Source organism: Sebastes fasciatus, chromosome 1 (assembly GCF_043250625.1).
Source record: "Sebastes fasciatus isolate fSebFas1 chromosome 1, fSebFas1.pri, whole genome shotgun sequence".
In the NCBI taxonomy this organism is placed as follows: domain Eukaryota; kingdom Metazoa; phylum Chordata; class Actinopteri; order Perciformes; family Sebastidae; genus Sebastes; species Sebastes fasciatus.
In genome coordinates this window covers 18,362,877-18,383,374 of record NC_133795.1, presented here as the reverse complement: position 1 = coordinate 18,383,374, position 20,498 = coordinate 18,362,877, and the positions used below count along the sequence as shown (strand labels likewise).

The following is a 20,498-nucleotide window of genomic DNA, read 5'->3' as shown; positions in this document are numbered from 1 at the left end:
GGGGTTCGGGATGACGCAGTGCACTCTGGGAAATGTAGGAATAGTGTTTGTTTTGGTTAATCAATACTAGTGTCCAGTATGTGGATGGATGACTTTGTAGTTCATGAACATTCTTATGGTAGGCCAAATCCACCAGGAAAAGAACAACAAATAGATGTAATGATGAAATACTCATGGCAGGGTCAATATTATGAGATATGACATTTATGAGACAGTATATATAATATATATATATATATAGAGAGAGAGAGAGAGAGAGAGAGAGAGAGAGAGAGAGAGATAGATATTAAAATCTAATTCATATTTTTCATTTCCAAATTTATTTCGAACATTTAGAATACAAAAAAAAATGAAAGAAAGAAAGAAAAAGAGAATGATCATACCAACAAGTGGACAGTCAGAAAGAAGTAGAGCGACGGCGACACTACTAACTAAAGGCTTTCTCTCTCTCTCTCGGTGGTGGTGATGAGGAAAATGAAGAGGAGAGTCTGGTGGTGGTGCAGGTCGAGGTATGTCCGTGTCCTTTTGGACCGACTCACAGAGCTGCGACCGAGCAATCAAATCACTGTAAAACAGAAAGTTGGCACAAGCAGAGTTTAGGGAGAGGAAAGGGGCGGGGTTCGGGGTGACGCACTGCACTCTGGGAAATGTAGGAATATAGTTTTTTGGTTAATCAATAATGTGCAGTATGATGTGGATGGATCCCTTTGTAGTTAAGTGCAATGTCACTGTTACATACATATATTTATACCCTTCTACTTATAGGAATGCTATCCTAAAAAAAAATGTATTTTAACTTTTTCTTTTTGTTTTTTTTCCTGCAATAATGGGCTTCCATTAGGGGACAAAGAATACTAGTATCGTCTGTACTCTTGAATTACTAATTAGTTCCCTGAAATGACTAATTCGTTAGCACATATTATTAATTCCAGTGTATGAACATGTATGGAAAAGGAACAAGAGACGTCCTTCTTGTCGGTTATATACACCATCAGCATGTAAATGTAATTTCTGTGGCTAATTGTGGCCAAAAGAAGACTGACCATGTGCAGTGGAGTGGAGGAAATCTAGTGCTCTGCTTTCCCCACAGAATACAGTGTACTTGTTGATCCGCTTCACCTTCTCTAACCCTAAAACCTTTTGATTTTATATAAATACAAATGTTTGCACATATTTCAATCTACTTGAAAAACATTTGTTCAGCAAAGTACATTTTGAGGTAGAATGTTTTGGACATGCTACTAATGAGCCCCCTCTTCTGGCCAACATACTGAATTACATAAACAACACCTTAAATGTGTGGCCTACTTTTGAATAGTCTTTTATTTCATTTTTTTCTTCTAGTGTGCTATTCTTTTCTAAGTCTTATCTTTCCAAAATTAAGTGTGAATTTAATTGCTGCTGCCAATTGGCTCTAAGTATTAAATCTGCTCATCCTGTCCTGACCGAGGAACACTCACCAGCTGTGTCTGAACTAATATTAAATCCTACATAGGATATTAAACACTGAAAGAATATGCGTATTATTAGTATGTAGTAGGAAAACCTGGAACAGAGACACAATAAGAAACTTGAAATGCACCCACTGGTGGTTTGAGGATTTCTGCCAACCCATATTCTTGTAATTGGTGACTGCATGCTGACCACTAGTGGCCTATACCTGTACTGACACCACTAATCCAACCTCGTGCTCTTTCCTATAAATTATTTCTCTCAGTTCACTTAGTCCAGACTGTCTAACTAGGTCAAGTTGACCAAATGGTTGAACATACATATTCTAGCTCCATGAAGTCAGCTAGGATTTGAAATGCATTTTCTCTGCAATCCATAGTATATGTAATAATTTAAGCATTTTATTCTAACCAACTTCATCAATGGATTATAAAACATGGCTAATTATCGTTATTATTATTAATTATTATTGTTAATAAAAACTAATAAGTATTTTCACATGATGATACCAATTATCTCTGTGAAGGACTGCAGTCATTGCATGCAACTGAAGCTGTTATTCCAGGTGCTCTTAGTCCTGTAGGTGGTTGGAAAAGGAAGCATTAAAATTCATTAATATTTTTGTTTTTGTTTTTTTCAAGTAGATAATTCAGGAAAAAGGCAGCAGTAATTGCACATCATTAAAGTGTGTCAAACGTTCAATAACCAGTAAATAAATTAATAATGTCAAAATGATCAACAAGTTAATATTAGTATATCTCAGTATAGTTGTCTCCTATTCAGTTTAGTGTTATAATTACAGCATAGCGTTGGATCCTTTACTTATGCAAAAGTAACAATACTGCAATGTAAAAATACTCTGTTATACATTGAGTGCCTAAGCAAAATTTACTTAGCTTCAAAAGTAAAAGTACTCACAATGCACATTAATTGTCCTTGTGAATGTTATACTATTATATATTGTATTGTTATCACTGTCAACCTATAAAAGTAACTAGTAACTACAAAGCTGGAGTAGAAGTAGAAACTAGCATGAAGGAGTATAGAAAGTAAAAGTAAAGTACAAGTAGCTCAGATCTTTATCTAAGTACAGAACATGAGTGGACTAAACTACAGTACAGCACTGGTTATATTTGTGGTGCGCTTGTTGAAGATGTCAGTGCACACCGATTGTGTGAGTAGTCACACAAAAACTGTGATCTGCATTTAATTGTGTTCTTATTTGGCTTACCACCACCACTATTACTACTACTACTACTACTAGCCTTCTATTAGGCTATAAGTACTACTACTACAGCAATCCGCCTTATACTACTGCACAAATCCTAGTATATGAAAGTGAAACCTATAGGTTTAATGTGTTTCATTCTGAGTTTCTTTCTTACATAAAAGCCCTTAAAGTCATGAAAAAACAAAAAATGCTTTGAAACTTCTTAGCATAATAGAACAATGTGAATTACAGGTACAGTCCTAGCCCTTAATTTAATTTATTATTATTTTCATGTATAATTTTACATGTTTTATCTGATCTTGCTCTGTATGCACCTTGTCATTTTACTCTAATGCAATGATCTATGAGCCATGTTGTTTGTAAATTTTAATTTGTTCAATAAAAAAAATTAAAAAAATAATAATTTGGCTTACCACCACCACTACTACTACTTACTACTACTGAAGCTATCCGCCTTATACTACTACTGCTATTAATGTGGCAGTCTGCTGCTACTATTACACTGTGAAGCACCATTGAACTCAAATGCGGGTTTGGTTTAGAGGTTTGAAATCATAATGAAAAAAGACACATTATTGTCACTTTTGTGTAATGTAAATACTGTAAATCTACTGTTACGTATATGTGCAATAACATATGCTGCTCACTCTGTGCAATAATTATATAATTATCTGACGGACACTTTGTGCAGTAATCTGGCAAAACTGTCATCTCATCAATATACATATTGTAATTTTATATTTTATATTGTATTATCTTTTATATTTTTTTATATTAAAATTGCACTATCTCTTTTCTTATTGTATTATCTTTTCATTAGCACCTATGGGATTGTCACAATCTAATTTCGTTGTACTACACAATGACAATAAAGGGCTTGAATCTTGAATCTTGAATTACCAAGAAAGTAACAGGAAGACAGTAACAAACAAACTGCCCCTCAATCTAAGATTTTTTTTTTCATTTTGTTTTTCCTTTATTTTGTTTTACTCAGATATTTACATAAACATACTTAATTAGATACAAATATGAAGTGAACCAACTTTTCCACTTTTTACAATGAAATTATAGAACACACAAATAGAACATGGGGTGCTTTTCATGTGAAATAAGATTAAAATAATAAATAATAATTAAAAAAAATTACATGTAGAAAAAAAGAAAAATTAAACAAAAGAAGGGCGTTTTGGGGAAACTCCTTCCAAATGTCCTCATATTTCAATCTATGATTTTTACACCTCCCGGCACCGCCTGGTGCTCAGATGAAGCGCTCCTCTGTGTAGCTGACCCCGCCCCCCTCCACTATTAGACGTGTCCGGCTGCCTGCTGGTGCACGCTGCTGTTCTGTGTACCTGCTGCTGCTACAGAGGAGGAGACAAGACAGACACACTTTAGCTTTCTGTTTTCAACATCTATAGTTGGAGAAATCTGGAGTTCATATTCAGACTTTTATCTGAATTATACTTGAGCATCTTTTGGGAGCAACTTGCTCCAACAACGACAGAGCTCTGCCTGGAGGAATGAACTTTAAAAAACCTCCATAAAGACACCACCGCTGAGTCTGGATGGAGGGCTTAAATGTTGCCCGGCTCTCGTCACACCGCAGGCCGTCTGTAGGTGCAGCTTCACCGGGAGAAAAACCTCCGTCCTCCCAGGTGACCACCGTGAAGAGACAAGCCGTGAAGAGACATCACCACAAACACAACCTGAAGCACAGGTACGAGTTCCTGGAGACCCTGGGCAAAGGGACCTATGGCAAAGTGAAGAAGGCCAAGGAGAGATCCGGTAGACTGGTAAGGACTGATATTATTAACCTTTATTTTATCACCATTATATGTGAGCCATATGTACACATGAGAGCCACATGTACAGACAGTAAGCTGTGTGTTTGCTCTACTGTGCTATCAGCCACCTGCTGTTTAGAGATAGAGAGCTATTATTAGTGCTGCCTGCACACACAGGTACTCTACGTTTTAATTAAGGGGGTATATTTACTATACAACTTCAAGTTCTCCCTGTTAATACTTTTACTGACCAATGGTGAACCATATATTACTTTATTAAAATAGATCAGTGTGCAGATCTTTGTGAGTTGACAGCTTAAGTTTGCTTCAGTGTTTGTTTTAGTGGGGGTTGCTCTTTGGATGTCTGAACACTGTGTGCATTTTGATAACATCACTGAACAAGCTGTTTTAAAAATAAAATAAAAATACTTGTGTATTACAACCCACAAATAATAATCTATTATAGCATTTTAATCTCGCCAACTGTGTCAGTGGGTTACAAAACGGGTGGTTAACCCTCTTATTGCTATCCGGGTTGGAAATTACTCCGTCAGTCATCTGTGTAAACTAAATTAAAATGATACATAACACTCATAATTATAGATAGATAGATAGATAGATAGATGTACTTTACTGATCCCAAATTGGGAAATTCTTGTGCTACAGCAGCAGGTTATCTAGACAATGTACAGGAACAGTAAATATCCAATAAATATACATATCAACACAAGAGATAATATCTATAGTATACACAATATAAAGAATATATTAGAATACACTATAAATAAGATAAGATGAACCTTTATTAATCCCCGGAGAGAAATTCAGGTGTCAAAGCAGCAACATCAGCAAACAGAGTGAATCACAGGAGAGGTAAAGGTATACAAAAATTATAAAAACAATAATAGAGATATAAAAGAAACAGAGTGAACATAGTGTGTACAGTCCGTCAATAAATAAATGTAGTATGTACAATAAATAAATGTAATATGTACATATGTGCAGTCTATAAAGTTAAATATACCAGACTACTACAACTAAATAATGAACATAGAATAACAATAACATACTAAATATACAATAGCAAAGTGTGCAGTGACATACTAAATATTAGAAAAGTGTGCAAGTTACAATTTTTCTTTAAAATCAAATTAAATGAGGCAGTAAAACAATGTGCAAATTCCACATGTGCAAGGTTATCACAGGACTAAAATAGGATAGCGTGTGGTTATACCAGTTATCACAGAGCTGTCCCTGTGTCTGAGGCACACCTAATACCTTCACAAGTTGTTTTTGGTGTATTAAAGTAGGTCATTTGACAACTAAATAGTGTGAGATCATCCTACAAAGGCTGAAGCCAAAATATCTCACCGTCACCCCACATGACGCCTCCTATTGGCATAAAGAGAATAAAGGAAAGGCGTTTCGTTGGAAAGACTGAGGGACTTTTATCTCAGCTGGAAGTTTTAAACAGGAAAGTTAGGTAACTTTCTTTCTGAGGGGAAAGGGAGAGGGGGAAACTTCAACTGGTCTTTCAGGTGGAGTGACTGAAGAGGAAATGGGTGGTATTTAAAACACACTGGACAGAGATAAACCTTTTAAAAGGGACACAGAGGAGTTGGCAAACAAATGGAAATGTCTTTAGTTGAAAGATGATATTTCTCTGGTGTAACCTAATAAGAATGTTTTTTTAAGGGCTGTCAAGCGATTAAAATATTTAATCGTATGATTGTCCATAGTTGATCACGATTAATTCCAAATTAATAAAAAAAAAATATCTGTTCAAAATGTACCTTAAAGAGAGATTTATTATTATTATTTATTATTTATTATTTAATACTTTTATCAAAACCCTCACAGGTACTGCATTTAGCAAAAAAAAATATGCTCCAATCATAACATGGCAAACTGCAGCCCAACAGGCAACAACAGCTGTCAGTGTGTCAGTGTGCTGACTTGACTATGACTTGTCCCAAACTGCATATGATAATCATAAAGTGGGCATGTCTGTAATGTGGAGACTCGTGGGTACCCATAGAACCCATTTTCATTCACATATCTTGAGGTCAGAGGTCAAGGGACCCCTTTGAAAATGACCATGGCAGTTTTTCCTCGGCAAAATTTAGCGCAGGTTTGGAGCTTTATTTAACCTCCTTCACGACAAGCTACTATGACATTCCCTAGGTTTTTTAGTTTCATATGATGCCAGTGTCTTCACTCCAGCTTTAAAGTGAGCCCACTACAACTTCTGAAAGATCGATTGCGTTAAAGAAATTAGTGCCGTTAAAATTAATCTGCATTAATTTATATCCTTAAATGTCCACAAATGGATGATGTACCAGTCTATATGAATGATGGTAGACTAAACACCTGACTATGATGCAATAAAATGTAACTGCACCGCAAACTACAGCCAATAAAATGGTCATAAAGTAGAATCAACACTTTCTAAAGCAGTTTCAATGAAAACGAAACACTATGACCTTCATGAAGGTTTCCTGCAGGGCTCTCGTATTAGAAGGCATTTGGTTTACCGAGTCTCACCTAATAAACTGGTAACTGAGGTTTTGTTTGTGTACATGACAAACTGTTATACAGTTGATAATTAGCATTCTGCTAGATCTTTTTTTGGTTTGTTTCCATAGCGTAATCCAACATTTAAATGCAGGCAGATACTTTCAGATATAATGACTCATCTAAATAACAAAAACACAGATACTCGACCTAGACGTGAACTGCCTCACCAGTTGGTCTGACTCAGCAGCCAAGTTATTTTTATCGGAGATGCTCTTTGTTAAGAGGTCATAGCTGTTATGAGTGAAAGCGCTCGTAAGTCAAGGAAGTAAGAGTCAGGAATTCCCCCTCTGTACCTGCAGTAAACAGGTAATGATACAAGTTCACCCTTGTCTGCACAGCGATCTCTACTCCCTCCTACCCTGTCTGTCACGACATGCTGCTGCCGAACTTTGCTTTTATAGGATATGAGTTGGTGTCTGAAATTTGTCCCTGCGGGCAGCTTCCTGGTCGTCACGCTTCAAACCCATGTTCAAATGTCAAAATACTGATTAGCCCAAATGTATGTTTTGAATTCAGTACGGCTCAAACAGCAGTTAGCAAAATGGAAACAGGGGAAACATTCATTTGCTTTGTTTTTATCTACCTACCTTTTTAGTATTGACAACACAATGGACAAAGATATGTAATTTGACACGGGGGAATGACGCGACACAAAGGATGGCCTCATCGCATGTGTGTTGTGGCACTACAGCTGTTCCCATTATCTACATTCAAATGTTTGGTTACATAACCCATTTAGGTGGGGGGTTTCACAGACCCATAGAAATAGTATGGATAGACCTCACACTCGGTGGTGCATGACATGTATTGTGTATGTGTTGCACCAGCTATCCATAGCGCATATGTATATCATAGAGCCATTACTAAGTTTGTGGGGAAAGTCCTTCCTAAGTTTTTAATAGCAACTAGCGAGTTTCAAACTAGTGATTTACTAAATTTGGTTGCACCTGCACCATTAAAACTTGGGAAATGTCTTAGTGAGTAAAGACTTGAGTAAAGTGTAAATCGGTTGCCAGGAAAGATCAGTAGTAAGGCTGCAACCATCGATTATCTTTATTATCAAATATTTTGGTCTATAAAATGTCCAAAAAAAACACAAATTTGAAGCTGAAAGATATTAAATTTACTATCTCAAAGGCAAAGAAAAGCAGAAAGTACTCAAGTGAAAACCTGGAACTAGGAAATGTTTGGCACTTTTGCTAAAAATGTTGTACTTAAAGGTAGGGTCGGTGATTTTGAGAAAGTAGCAAAAGTACACAAAATTTAAAAAATGATCCAACCAAAAATCCGAGCCCAGTGTTGCCAACTCTTTCCAATGAAATTAGCTGGCAGCACTAGCTGCTAACTAGCTCCAAAAAGCTCCAAAAGTCCCTAAATCTAGCGAGAAAGTCCATCCATTCAACTTGAAACGGGTCACATATCAGCAAACTAACGTTAGCTTCGTCAGTAGGTTCAGGTAGCTATGCAAAAGTAACACCTGAAAGTGGTGTTAAATATCAAATATTTCAACCTCGGTGTGTATTGCGTGGAACAAACTGACAGTTAAACAGACCATACACACACACACAGATAACCGCACCGGGGCGTGAACTCATCATGAGTGTGAGTTCAGCCCGTCTGACGGCTATGCAAACAAACGCAGGAAGCCACAGTTCCCAGAATCAGGAAAAAAGGTCTGTGTGGTGTGGATACCGCGCTGACCCGGAGTAGCATCTATGCCAGACAGTGACTCATGACGGGAGAGAGTTGTGTGTTGAACTGATATGACAAGTCGCTGCTTTACTCACTTCCCCCTGTGTCTATAGCCTCGGGGCTTAGAAAGGAGAGGAAACAAGGACACCCCACCAACACAACTAGGGCCCATCTGGGGCCTCATGAGACCCTTCAACATTGGGGCAGATTTATGACGCACTCAGTGCACAGAGGAATCTCAGGCATCTGACCCTCAAATAGACAAACGCAACATAAAGACATGAATACAGACTTGTCCAAAGCCTGTATGTGAAAGGTCCCCAACAGATACCATTCAGATTTAAATGTCCTTACTCTACGAGTCTCGCAGACATAACAGCAGACAGTTCTTTACAGCAGACAATAGATTTCTTTACAGTTGACAATAGATGTCTTTACAGCAGACAATACTTGACCCGGCGTTCCCTCCACGAGGCAGAGTTTTCAGTTCACTGCCCATTTGTTCCTCTCAGAGGGTTGACAAGCTTCAGATGGAAGGCAATTAACTGATTTGTTAATGTTTCCTTACCTTGTTGCACTAAATAGACAGGCCTAATCTAGGCAGTATATTCATTTATTGACCTGTCATTGCAACAGCAGTGCAGCTGCTCACCATTGTATTCATGTTTTCTTTGTCATGAAAGCGAGATTACGTAACTCTTGAAACAATAAGCACATTCTTGTCCTTTACAAATAAAAAGGTGAATTCATAAGAAAATAAAACACACCCTTACTGAGTTCAACACAATAAGGTTTTGTTTTTTTTGCTGCTACAGCCTTACTTGGTCTGGTATGACCAGTAGCTTATGGTGGCTAATGTTGGCAAACTGTGGAAAATAAATATTGCTATGTTATTGACAATATAAGAGTTGGTTTACTGACTTATAAAGACTCATCTCAACTCATTCTCCTGTTGCACTGAGTTTTAATATTTACCATTGTCCTGCAATTTTTCCCTTGTGGCTACAGTGGCTCTGTTCATTAAACGATACACTCTCGCTTTAAAGGAACTATTTGATAGGGATGCACCGATACTGGATCGGATATCGGACCGATACTTACTCAAATAGCTGAGTCAGATATCGGTGACAGTGGGGCCCGACCTATTCAATTCAATTCTATGTTTATATACTATAATACGTTATATACTAGAATTTGAATTCCTGCTTAAGTTTTGACCAACTTGTTGATGCATGAAAAAGGTTTACACTTGAATTGTAATTCCTGTTCATTTTTAAGATTTTTTTTCGCCAAGTTGTTGGTGTACAATTCACAAAATTTATATCTATGTATTTATTTGTTACATTTTGTTTTTACAAAGTAAGGAAAAGTGATGTTTAAGTCAAACCTGATGTTGCCTTACACATAAAAGAATGATCCCAGTCACTTCCTCACAGCGAGGCATACAGCTCATTAATTAAACCCTGGTATCAGATGGGTACTCTGTATCAGCCGATACCCACTCTCACTTGGATCTCCCTTTTCTATTAATTATGTAGAGTAAAATACATGTTTCTCTAAAAGTCAAATATTATTTTTCTTTTTTTAAGGTTGCCATAAAGTCGATCAGAAAGGAGAAGATAAAGGATGAACAAGACCTGGTTCATATTCGGAGAGAGATCGAGATCATGTCCTCACTCTGCCATCCGCACATCATCACCATTTATGAAGGTGCAGTATAAAAAAATGTTGTGCTTGTGTGTGTGTGTGTGTGTGTTTGGGTTTCATGAATCTCCTACATGAGGCGTGAAACGTGATACCTGGAAAAAGGGCATCTCTCAATCAGTCTCTGTTTGAGATTCAGAGTTTGGTCACGCAAGTCTTTTGTGCTGAAAGCCGATGCTACATGTTACATAAGCGCCGATGCCCCGTCGTACCCGGTCAGCGCTGCAGGATAATGTGCAGAGCCTTGTGTCTTCCAGTGCCCCCTCACGCCTGATGAGACGGTCATCGCTCAGTATTTGTCCACCTCAGTGCATGTTTGTTTGCAATATTTTCACCACGGGGCCCCGTTTATCCTAATCAATGCAGACAAGTTATACAATGTGTTATACTGTAAAAGGCTGTGCACAGTCCAGATCATCTTATTTTCACTTCCATTTGAGTTGGATATGAAACCTTTTATTAAAAGGATTTTTTTTTTTCATCTTTCAGTATTTGAGAACAAGGACAAAATTGTGATTGTGATGGAGTACGCCAGCCGAGGGGACCTGTACGACTACATCTGTGACAAGAGCAACATCTCTGAACGGGACGCCAGGCACTTCTTCAGACAAATAGTCTCAGCCGTGCACTACTGCCATCAGGTAAGGCTCAATCCAATGCTTTCATACAGTAAATATAATCATGGGGAACTTATCAGTATGTGTGCATTCATAAGTTGTGAATAAAACAAGAGTTGTAGCTATGGTAGAGTATCTCAGCCCTCTTCACGCATGGCTGCTACGTCAAAGCTAATGACGCAGAGCTCCACTCAGACTAGCTGCTCCGCTCGCTGTTGTTTTTTTTCCAGGGCACTGGCACCCCCAAAGTTACATAATGGGCATTATTCACTGTGAGCCTGTTGATCTGAACAGGGAGGCTGTGAGCACGATGCAGGGGGAAATGAACAGTTGGTCTTTAGAGAGCCAGCGTCAGGGCTAAAGGCCAGCCGTCCCAACACACACACTCTTAATGAGGGTGTGATGGAACAGAAGGGCTCTACACACACACACACACACACACACACACACACACAATCAGTTGTTGCTGTGTAATTACCAACATTTACAGCACACTATATTTTAGTGTAGCTGTTCAGCACTTTGCAGAGCCTGTCTAAATGTTTGCTGTACAGTGTTTAAAGAGTGAATTGCCCTGTCATGTTCTGTGTTAACCATCTGTTTTAGTTCCCTTTTATTGAGCGCATATGTCTTGTTAAATATTTAATTTTCCATGTTCAAACTAGTCAGGAAAAGGCCATCTGAACACTTAATCGGTTATGTATGGTACAGTGATGAATTCTAAAGAACAGCACGCAGTAGTTTCTTCATGACTGCATCTCAACAATAAATGAATGACACATAATGTTATACAACCTACAAACAATGTATGTGTTGCTACAAGCAGTGCCCATACGTAAGAAAGTAGTTGATGTGCATGTTTGAAAGCAAAACACATTCAAACTGTGCTCGACTCAAAGGCATGCCCCCCTACTGAGTGGAGGACAATGAGGCATAGCTGACGTTCCAGAAAAAAAAATCTTCACTCAGAAAAGAATGTGTTCTGACCCAGTAAAGACTAATCCTTTTATATAATATAGACAACTTCCAGTAAACTGATGTGTCATGGCCTGGGTGGAGACATTGTCATTGTTAAAATTATTGTTATGTAAAAAACTTTTTTTTTTTGTCCCCTCTTAGAATGGAATAGTACACCGGGACCTGAAACTGGAGAATATTTTACTAGATGGCAACGGCAATGTGAAGGTATGCATTATGGGACATGTTCCAGCACACACACATTCACACACAGGGCTCATGGGCATATAAGTAGGGCTGTCGCGGTGAAGGAATTACCCCTGCGGTGATAATGATTGGCTTAGCAGCGCGATATGTGATATTAATGCTCCCTTTTTTTTTTGCAAATTACTTAATTTATCCTGATATTAGTGCAATATAAATAAGCTTTATCGTTAGGCTATTATTAGGTATATTGTTGCTTTTTAAATGACAAAGATGGAGTACTGACTGTGGCGAATGCAGCGTTTTACTTAAAGTTGAACATTTTTCAACTCTCGGCGACCGGATAAAAACACCAAACATGCAGCACTCGGCGCAGAATAGACGCTCAGTGCCGTGTCATGCTGCTGGCGTTTGTAGCGTAGTGTCAATAAGCGGCACTCCGCTTATTGACAAAGGGGCTTTACAAAGGGCCTTGCAAAGGGACATAGCAGTTGTGTCGGTTGCTTGCCGTTCCCTGCGGTTGGCTTGTGAATAGCTCGGTGTTGCAATATTGCGGTTATTGCAACAGCCCTACATAAAAGTCTGCAATTTTAGGGTATTTGATTTTTGTAAGGTTTGCAGATGGTGGTTATCATCACTTCATCATTTTGTCCTATTAGACATTTGAAATTGTCATAATTAGCATATTAATTATTGAGTTATGGCCAAAAACGTGTTTTGTGTGTCTTATTGTTTGACCTTTTGACCACCAAATTCTAATCAATTCATCCTTGAGTCCAAGTGGATGTCTGTGCCAGATGTAATACAATTCCCTCCAGGCATTCCTGAGATATCGCTTTCTTGAGAATGGAACAGACGTGAGGTCACAGTGACCTTTGACCACCAAAATCTAATCAGTTCATCTTGAGTCGAAGTGGAAAATTGCGCCAAATTTGAAGAAATTCCCTCCAGGCGTTCCTTAGGTATTGTGTTCACGAGAATGGGACGGATGGACAACCCGAAAACATAATGTCTTGAACCACGGCTGTTACCGGCGCAGAGACACAAAAATGAACATGTGTAATATTTGACAGATTTATTAGTTCTTGCACAAGTTCTTGTGAGGTCACAGTGATTCACCATTCAATCTTTAAGATCAGATGAGTACGTGTTATGAATAATCAATGACTTATAGTGATGCATCATGGAATCTTTAGTTCTTCTTTACGGTAATCTGATGACGATACATACAACAGATCTGACTGTTACTCAGCTTGACGTCTACTTCTTTCTCTTGCAGATCGCAGACTTCGGGCTGTCCAACCTCTACCATGGTGATGAGTTTCTTCAAACATTCTGCGGCAGCCCTCTGTACGCTTCCCCAGAGATTGTCAACGGACGGCCATACCGCGGGCCAGAGGTGGACACTTGGTCCCTTGGTGTGCTGTTGTACACGGTGGTTCATGGCACCATGCCATTTGATGGAAACAACCACAAGGCATTGGTCCAACAGATAAGCACCGGAAACTACCATAAACCCAAGAACCCGTCTGGTGAGTCTTTCCGCTCAACTTTTCTTTGAAACATTATGTTGGTGTGTATACTTTGTTTTACTTTATAATATTGCTGCAGTTGAACACAAAAATGAACATGTTTTTGTTCTCCATTGCGTTCTCTCAGATGCATGTGGGCTTATCCGTTGGATGCTGATGGTAAATCCTGAGCGCAGAGCCACAATAGAGGAGATTGCAGGACACTGGTGGCTCAACTGGGGCTACCAGCAGCCGTTACTGGCCGAGACAAAGAGCAGTCCAGTAGTGGAGCAGACCGCTTCACCAGCCTCTCCGTCGACATCACACCCTGCTGGGCTGGCTAGTGTTGCTAGCTGGCTGCGTCGTACATCCAGGCCTCTACTGGAGAACGGCTCCAAGATGCGCTGCCTGCTCCGCTCACAAGGCGGTGGAGGTGGAGGAGATGTAGTCCGGCAGCGATCTCTACGAAGGTCACGAAAGGAAAACAACGTCTCCCAGACCACTAATGAAGTGAGCACAGACAGTCGCCCCTCTAAGGGTATTTTAAAGAGACGCAACAGTGTGAAACAGAAGGCAATGACTGAAACCCCTGCAGTAGTTTCAGTAGAGCCACAGAACATTTTGGGTTCGTCTGCACCAGTTAATGCTCCTTCAGCTGCACCGCTGCCTCGCAAAGGTATCCTAAAGAAGCCCACAGAGCAAGAGTCGGGGTACTACTCCTCTTCTCCCGAGAACAGTGACTCTGGCTGGCCACCACAAACTAAAGAGTGCCCTTCAGCACCAACCCATAGGAAAGGCATCTTGAAGCGCAATGGAAAGTTCTCCTCAGGTGGGCTGCAGGAGTTTGGCTCCTTGGACCAGCTAGCAGCTTCTTTACCTCGCGAAGGCGCCAGGTCGAGACCGAGCGGGGCCATCAGCGAGGACAGCATACTGTCTTCTGAGTCCTTTGACCAGCTGGATCTGCCAGACCGTGTGGGCGCTCCAACACAAATAAATAAACCAGCCAAGGCTAACATGAGAGGAAGCGTGTCTGCCGACAACCTGCTGGACATCGAAGAAGACGGGATCCTTGGGGACGGGTCGCTGAGGACCTGGAACTGCTACAGGGCTGGAGTGGCTGACAGTGCCTTTTCAATCACAGACTGTGATAACGTAACAGAAGCTTACAAACAGGCTCTGGTTATACGAGGCTCTGCAGAAAGCTGAAGACCCGTAATTAATGAAGGACACTGACTAAAGACTCGTTTTTCATTCCAGATTTTTTAACTGAAGACATGAGAGCCAAAAGTGCATTAAGTGAAATTACCAGCACACTGTAGTGATGATCATTGTTGGCTAACTTCAGGAACTGCACAGTACCAAAAAGGCAGGAGGCTTCTTGTTAAACATCAGATTATATTTTAGATGGTGATTGATAAACCTGTTTTCAACATGAAAACTTACTATTAAAAGTGTAGTTAAGGCAAAAAGTCAAACCTCAAACCAAAACACTGGTCTTCAATGTACTATTTGACATTGAATACCGTTGTTGAACATTTTACTCAGTGACAATAAACTAAGAAAGTGACATTTACAGTCACAATAGGACTATTGTTTGAATAATGCTTAAGCCAACAAGTCGGTGTCTTTTATTGTCGACAGGACAGTTTGATAAAGTGTTTATGACTTAACAGCTCGTCTGCATTCCAGCAGTGTGATAGCTGATCATCTATAGTTTATCTAGGATAACAGCAATAACAGGTTCATTGTTAGGATGGGTATACTACAGCTTTTACTGTGCTTTAGGATGTGGGGAAAATAACATTTCATGGATACCAAAGAGTAAATATGCTAATGTCATTGGACTTTTTTTTTTGTTTATCTTCATTAAACGCACCAGCAAAAAGTGCCAAGAGGATGTTTGTTTGTAACTGGGACTTCAGCTCTCAAAGAGTGCTTTTGTTTTTATGTTTTTTTTAATTGTTGTTTTTATTCTCTTGAAATGACTCATTCTAAGTTTTGGATAATGACTTGAATAATAATCATGACCTATGATTCACATCGGGCGTAACCAGTAGAACCTGCTTTTGCTCCAAAGCCGGCGCTGCTACAAGTCAGCAGGTATTCGCTCTATGTGTGCAGGGGCCAGTTTCACAGGATAGGTGGGGCTCATTAAGGTTCCATGAAGGTCGCAAATTAAAATTTGGAAAAACAATGACGCTTGTTTTGAAAATGAATAATGAGTTCCAGCTATGTACTGTATGCTGTGTATAATTAAGGCTTTTCCATTGGACAATTTTGGCTGGAGTCACGCTGACTTGCGTTTCCATTACCAGTTTTAGTGCACCGAGTTGTGCTGAGCCTGCTGCCCGACGTCCTATCCTAACCCAAAACCATTCAAGGTCAATGCCTAACCTTAACCATCTCGCAATTTGCGTGTTACCTTCTTGCCATGACCGACGATCCTCCTTCACCCAAGTTTAGTTTCTGTCCTGCGTCCCCGTTTTTACTTTCAGATATCTGCTATACTTTACTGTTTTGCATTCAGCTGTAGGAGTCGTGCTAAGTTGGCGCTGATGAAAAACCAAGCCAAGCAAGGCCAGCATGTGTATGTAAAAACCTTAAATGTGTGACCTTTCAACTGAATTTTCAAGATCAGTCATGGAGCTCAGGTGTATTGAACTTTTTTTTAATTTAAAATATCTAGACACCTGAGGTGGTACAGTATTTCACAAAGCCGGATTAGAAGTTCAGCCATTTAACTGTTAAAAAAAAACGGTAAAGCAAAACTTATATACCAGGTTTAAAAGTAAAATCATGAATTATGCATGCTGATGATGATCATTAAGTTTGACCAGATATCTGCTATCTGGTTCCTATCCTGCTTTATGAAATACTGCCTGGCAATCAGAGAAATATGTACATTAGTATATCTTTGTTTCTGTATGAAATGTCATGCTGCACACTGGAAATTAGAGCCAGCGACTGGAACTGCACTTTCTCAGACCATCAAAACCCGATAACCATACAACTTATTTATCAGCCGTCACTGAAGTATTGAGTTCTTGTAATAAAAGTTGCACAAGGCAGTACCCAGAGGCTGCCAGACTATGCTGTTGTTCAGAAACTGGAATGGGAAAAACTGTATTTTTTTGTTATTTATGGTTATTTTCTTGCCACACTATGAGGCTCATCAGGAATTCAAAGCCTTATTTCAACTGGAAGTTCTTGTCATTCATTTCTAATCTGTCACAGACATCTGATCATTTATTATTTAAGTGTGACACAGAGGAAGACGGGTCTAAAATGGTATCCGTTTAATTTTTGTGTACAATATAAAGTGTTATTTTGGGCATTTCATCACTGGTTTTCTCTCCCCCAGAAGTTGCAGGTATGCAGGCTCTGTTAATATTTTTTTTTTTAACTGCAACAAAAAACTTGTTTGCCAAAGTTACTGGGTTTATCATTTATGACTGTGTGATCTGCCGTGCTGTTATGACCGGGATGAGGAAATTAATAAAAACATCAGAGAACTCAAGTGCCGGCTCGTGTTGTTAGTGACCTACTTACAAATGTTTTATGTCCTTTAACAGTATTTCATTTATAGCCACAGGAGAATTCATTACTGTGTTGAAACCATGCAGAAACATCTATTCAAACTTATTAAAACTGTCCAGATATAAAGTTAATATTACATTTTCAATGAATCCAGATAAATGTTAAATACATATGAATAGAATATATTACATTTAAAATGTGCAAACCATATAACATTTATTAGGATTCATGGTTAATCCAATTGTCAATAATATCACAAAAAAAGTTAATGTTACATGAATCATATTTATCTTTCAAAGCTGCTTTAGCAATTGCAAAATACTTTAAAAAAAACTAGCAGCAACAGGTTGGACATTTATAGCACATCTCAAACGGCAATAGCTTTATACATCGCAGAGGGATCTCCAAAACAATCAACTTGCAAAGAACAATCAAGATTAAGGAGAAATGGCGTTTAGACACATTTCACCGAGTATTTAGGGTGTGTCATGGCTGTTAATTTACTATTCCTTTAGGCGTTCATGTCAGGGAGGAGTGTTTTAGCTTGGTTTCCTGGGGTGATGATACTGGTGTCAATACAACATCCTGAAAGTCAGCAGGGGCGTAGCTGATCTCTGAGCTGTGTGCTCCTGATGTGCAAACACTAGCCTGGAAACAAGAGGGCAGGCTGAGCTCCAACACACTCCCTAGCTGGTCATAGCAGAGGAGGAGAGAGCTCTGTTTAGGGTCAGATTGAAAGAAAAACAACCATAAGTTCATCAGTGGGTCATGGACAGACTTTGTCTATGGACCAATACTCCATGTGTATGGTTGCTCTTCTAAACATACATCTAACAGTTGGTCTGCTCACTTTTTCCTCAAGACTGTTTAAACAGGGCACTTTCTAAAAACACGCCAGTCAATGTTGACAATAGGGCAAAGTCAAAAGAGATGTCAGTTAAACATTACCCTTACCAGATCAATGACCAAAAGGTTGGCCAAAAACGTCATCACCGAATCAGAGGAGACGGCAGCGTCCGCTAGCTTTAGCCTCCGCGTGGCAAGGCTCACGCAGGCACATGCAACAGTGGAGGGCAAGAACACTGAAAACCTGCAGTCTGACGATAAGAGAGGGAGATCACTTACTCTAAAAATGAAAAGAATCACAACTAGTACCGTACTTCCTAAATATGATGACCACTTGTAGTTCACTTAAAGGATAACTTAGGTAGTATTAAACCTGGACCCTATTTTCTCCGCTAAACGAGCTGTAGTGTCATCATTTGGGGCAACTTGGCACCGTTTACGTCCACTAAAAGTGTTTGTTTTTGCCACTGACAGGCTCAGATTGTTATTCTAAGCGTCTGACAACATTATGGAAAGGACCCTACAGAGAAATAAAACCTTTTTCTTACCTTTCGCTTCATTGTGTCATGTGACTTGTTGCTGCAAGACAACGGTGGAAAGGTGAATAAGAGTGGAGAGAGGAGTGCCACGGGACACCGGTGTTGTCACAGTTTGTTGTGTTGGAGTACAGAAAGCATAGCTTAGTGTTATCTAAAATATTTTCAATGTCATGGCTGAATAGTTAGATGATTTCAACAATGTGGAAGAACAACATTTCATAACGAGACTTCTCCGAACGAGACACACAATAACAAACAGACCAGATTAAGCAAAAGGTAAGAAAAAGGTTTTATTTCTCTGTAGGGTCCTTTCCATAATGTTGTCAGACACTTATAATAACAATCTGAGCCTTTCGGTGGCAGAAACAATCACTTTTAGTGGACGTAAACTGACTGTACCAGGTTGCCCCAAAGGATTACATTACAGCTCGTTTTGCAGCTGGCGGCTGCAGCGTTCTCCCTCAATACAGGGCCAATTTCAAAGAGTGTTTTCCCCATTAGTCACTTAGACATAAAAACATGGGAAAATAGGTTGAAAAATACAGAAGTTACCCTTTAAAGTACTTTTAGACTATTGCAACAGTGAGAAAGTCAGTAAAGGCTAGACGTGAACAATCAAAAGAATGCCACCATTGTAGACACACCCTGAAGGACAAAAGCAAGTACTCAAAAGCAGACATTTCCCAAAACCTGATAATATGATACAATATCCTAATTGCTTCAGGCAGGAGACACGCTCAGACAAAAAGTCAGACATTCGATCCACACTCAGACACCTTTTTGAATGAGTTACAATGTCGGGAGCCTGGAATTGTCTTAACTTTATGGGCTGTAATGTCTGTCTGAAACAGCATTGACTAACAGTATCCCCGTGACCTGTTGCCTCGGGCAGCACCACAGAGATTCGTGGGAAATCAGCCAGCTGAATAGTCGGACGATGGTCTTTCACAGCGAACAATACAGGATTACACAAACTCAGCTCTCTGTCTCCAAACTGAACTGCTGACACATCGCAATCAAAGTTATGGCCGCTTTGTGTCCATTGTTCACCACGTGAAAAGTCATTTAATTTCATTGTTACATTTAATGCTCACTAACAAAAAAAATTTGAATCATTGATTAAATTACAAGGGATTTAAAATAGCTGATTTTATTGCAATAGGGTGATAAAATGGCTTTCCAATTGAGCACAGAAATAATTTAACACAAGGAAATAATGTGGTAAAACGTGTGTTTTTACATCTTTTTATCCAGTGCCGATACATATCGTCCTCTGCTGTATATTATTTGAGGAAAAAACCCATTTCATGTGTTGGTAATTCAGTTATGTAACTTACCAGTGGCTGCCAGAGCAATGTAGGAGTGAACATGCCTGCGCATGTTAGGAAGGTGGTGTGTCTGAACAAAGGGGAGAGCGTGAAGAACTGGCTCCAGGAAGTCAGAGGGTACCACAGACGCCAGACACCAATCTAACCTGGAAACCACTGCCACCTCCCACTGCTGAAAACACACACATTCCTCTAAAGTTGAAATCAGTTCACCACCAATTATGAACCCTTAAAACAAAGCTATCTATATAATCTGAGGGGAACTTCCTCGACAGTGAAATGACTTGTACATTTGGGTGTGATCCAATGTCTTTGAGATACCAGGTCCTGGAGACTGGTCGGCCTGAACACTTATCAAAGCCCCATATTATAGCTCAATGGTGGTTCAATTAGTTGTGTGTTGTCCACATTGTTTATGGCGAGATGTACAGTAGTAGAGAATGTGCAGAGACCACTCTAGACATACTGATAGTCCTTAACCCTCTGAGACCCGCGATCCCGACCGACTTAACGGTCTTT

At 39.4% G+C, this 20,498-nt stretch overlaps 1 protein-coding gene across 1 annotated transcript; it reads left to right on the top strand.

Moving 5' to 3' along the window:
* Positions 1 to 3,989: 3,989 nt before the first annotated feature.
* On the top strand, positions 3,990 to 17,241 carry nuak2 (NUAK family, SNF1-like kinase, 2). The gene is made up of 6 exons (XM_074634977.1): positions 3,990 to 4,476; positions 10,326 to 10,446; positions 10,930 to 11,081; positions 12,177 to 12,242; positions 13,498 to 13,750; positions 13,878 to 17,241. The coding sequence occupies exons 1-6, from the start codon at positions 4,249 to 4,251 to the stop codon at positions 14,933 to 14,935; spliced, it is 1,878 nt and encodes a 625-aa protein (XP_074491078.1). The 5' UTR covers positions 3,990 to 4,248; the 3' UTR covers positions 14,936 to 17,241.
* The last annotated feature ends 3,257 nt before the right edge of the window (positions 17,242 to 20,498 follow it).